Source organism: Boleophthalmus pectinirostris, unplaced genomic scaffold (genome assembly GCF_026225935.1).
Source record: "Boleophthalmus pectinirostris isolate CB_2022bp ecotype Guang Dong unplaced genomic scaffold, ASM2622593v1 HiC_scaffold_6, whole genome shotgun sequence".
Classification (NCBI taxonomy): Eukaryota; Metazoa; Chordata; class Actinopteri; order Gobiiformes; family Gobiidae; genus Boleophthalmus; species Boleophthalmus pectinirostris.
In genome coordinates this window covers 8709384-8712740 of record NW_026571447.1, presented here as the reverse complement: position 1 = coordinate 8712740, position 3357 = coordinate 8709384, and the positions used below count along the sequence as shown (strand labels likewise).

Genomic DNA, 3357 nt, shown 5'->3' with positions numbered 1-3357 from the left:
TTTCTATGGATATGTCATTGCTCTGCTTCAAATTTTCCACAATATGACATTAAACAAATCTACGTTACAGTTATTCAGTTTGGTGGTTTAATTGCTCAAAAATACCTAAAAAAACAAAAAACAAAACATGCCTCTTTACAGATCTGACCAGTAACTTGGCCTGGTTTGGTTTCCATCATGATAGAGAATTTTAATGCCATACTGTGAAACATTTCAGACAAAGCAATAACATGTCCATGGAGAAAAGCAGGTGGCTGACTTTCCACCAGAAAAGTTACTCAATGTACCTATGTGTACAGTAAGTCTAAGTATAATGATCATAATCAAGCATATATGAAAAAACTAGGTGGCGTTCTTACTGCTTTTCACTGTCGCCGTGGTTACCGTATAACAGATTTTCTGGCTTGCGGTCTGTCTGTTTTATGGCCCCTGGCAGCAGAGACTGTGGCAGATGTGCTGATGATTAAATTACAGTAAAAAAGTGTCACTTTCACTGCCGTTTTTATAACTCTAATGTGTCATAGTTCATTTGAGAATACTTTTATCTTGCTGTCATCCTCCCATCCAAAAACTTCGTCATAAACTCATCATAAACTTATCTTTCTGTTTGACTTTTATTTGCAAGTCATCAAAATAATAATAAAACGGATAATACAAGTTTGATTTCCCAAGGTATTTACAACTTTTTTTATGGCAGTTTAATTTGGAAATCAACTGTGGAAATATTGTGGTTTTGCCTTCACTGTCGTCAAAATATAATAATGTTTCAGAAAGTACCAGAAAGCGAGAATTAGTGCTCACTTTGTTACTACTTAACCAATTCTAATCATACTGGATCGACCTATACCGTGCACTGAAATCACTTTAAAACCCACATTTAACTGTGCAATGTGTAACTTTTTGGTTGGGGGTCCATCATTTGCTTGTTTCTATGGATATGCCATCGATCTGCCTGGAATGTTCCACAGTATGACAGCTCTACTTTACTTTTATTCAATTACAAGTGGTTTTACAGCTCAAAAATACCTAAAAATCTGACCTGTAACTTTGTTTGGTTTGGTCTCCTTGAAAATAGAAAGACTTAATATCATACTGTGAAACATTCCAGACAAAGCAATAACATTTCCACGGAGAAAAGCATTTGACAGACCTTCCATCAGAAAAGTTACACATTACACTTTTAAGTATCGTTCTGATATAAACTGCAAAGATGAGTCAGTTCTGTATTCCCTATGAGGCAGGATTCAATACGTGTCCTTTACCGTCCTTCTCGGAGTAAGTAGTCCAGAGATACTTTTGACCTTAGATAAGTTTCATAGTGAACCTTCCCCCATCGCCTCCATCTCCTCCTCCACCCATAGACGACCGCGGTACAAAGTCAATGGTAGCGGTGTGCTTGATTTGTCCTTTACTTTGACTCCAGAAAAACATGAAGACAAAACATATAGCTACCGAGCTGAGGAAGGAGAGGAAGCCCATGGTTGTAGCTATTATAAGCGTCTTTGCGTCGAAAGGGTAGGGCTTGGCCATTTGAGAGGACGAGTTTGCAGTTTGCGTCATGTGCGTTGGCTCTATCCAGGTTTCGTCGATGAAAATGGGGATGCTTCTGTTACGAGGGACCCCTTTCACGAAGAGTCCAACTGTGAGACTGTCGTTACCGGCGGCATTACCAGCTAGACACTGGTATGCGCCGCCATCGTGAACTTGAGCATACCGGACTTCCAAGGTACCGTTAGGCAAGACTCGGATTCTTCCCGTAGGTGAGATGATGTTCCTGTGCGGCGAAATCCACCTAATGGCAGGAGCTGGATCCCCGTCAGCTTTGCACGAAAACGCAACTGTAGTCCCTTCCTCTACTCTTACTTCTTGAGGTCGACGATCGTGGATTCTGGCTGGACGGCAGGTGAACAGCCTCGGAAGCTCTTTTTCGGAGAAGTCACGGAATTGCCGTAGCTTCACTGCATCCGGAGACGCACAAGTAGGTTGGAATCCGTCAAAGTTTAATCGTAACCTCCTACGCACCACCCAAAGCAATCGGCAATCGCACGCCAAAGGGTTCCCATCTAACCTCAGCACCTGGAGGTTCCCAACTGAATGGAAAGCAGTCTCTTCCAAAGTGCTGAGCTGATTGGATGACACGTTGAGCATACGGAAGTTGGTCAGTCCTCTAAAGGCGCCTGGTTCTATCTGTACCAAACTTCCACCTGCTAAGTGTAACTCTTGAAGTCTCAAAAGATCTCCAAGTAGATTTCCTTGGATGACCGTGATGGGGTTGTATGACAAGTCTAAAAAGCGCAAATAAGCCAGATGACGGAGCGCTGGATAAGGTATCTCACTAAGGTTGCAGTTGGTGATAACGAGAGAGGTCAAATTGAGTCCGATGAGGCTATTGCTTGCCAAGCTTTCCAAAAAAGGCCAACTGGATATGACGAGGGTACGTAGTCGATGTAATCTTCGGAAAGCGTTATTGGGGATGGTGGAGATGGTGAGGCGGAGCATGCGTAGGCGGGTCAGGTTCGGTAGCTGGGTTAGGGCCTCAGTGGGAATGGCAGTCAGGTTACTCCGATCTATATTCAACTCTACCACATTTGTAAGTCCGAAGAACGCACGCTGTGAGATGAAAACCAAGTCATTTTCTGTGGCTTCGAGTATTTGCAGATTTGACATGTCTTTGAAAGTGTAATCAAGAAATACCAGTATCTCATTTTGACTCAGGTCCAGGAAGCGAAGATTGGAGAGGCCTGAGAACACCCCAACCGGAATGATCTTAAGGCGGTTATTTTTAATCCGAAGAGTCCTGAGATTAGGAAGGCCGTGAAAAGCCTCCACTTCCATCATGGAGATCAGATTATCGCTCAGGTCCAGCTCTTGAAGGACCTGTAAACCGGAGAACTGGCGTCGTGCCACGGTCTTGATCTTATTGTAGGACAGATCTAGTTTTTTGGCATCGCCGGAGAAGCCCTCAGGGATAGAGTTCAGATGTTTTCCGGAGCAGATGACTTCTTTAGCTTCAGGGCGACACGTGCAGCGAGATGGACAGCCCCCAGCGGAGACTCCCAGGCCAGCGAGAAGAACGCTCCAAGCTCCCCACCGGACCACCGCCTCCACAAACATCTTTCCTCCACACTGCAACAACAGAAACAATATTTAGGAAGAGAGTGTACAGTATATTTTCTTCTATTTATTGCCGTACATGCACTTCCAAGGTGCCATATTATAATTATAAGACAGAAATAAGCACTTAATTGTTATGGATCACCTGAAATACAAGGGACACATGATGCCATTGACGTCAGGGCACGCTCAACCATTTTAGAAATTTGTGATTTTTCTGGTCACATTTTAAACATGTCTAGG

At 43.5% G+C, this 3357-nt stretch overlaps 1 protein-coding gene across 1 annotated transcript; it reads right to left on the bottom strand.

Annotated features, from left to right (window-relative positions):
• Positions 1–1302: 1302 nt before the first annotated feature.
• Positions 1303–3114, bottom strand: lingo4b (leucine rich repeat and Ig domain containing 4b). The gene has a single exon (XM_020936448.2). The coding sequence runs from the start codon at positions 3112–3114 to the stop codon at positions 1303–1305; it is 1812 nt and encodes a 603-aa protein (XP_020792107.2).
• Positions 3115–3357: the final 243 nt, after the last annotated feature.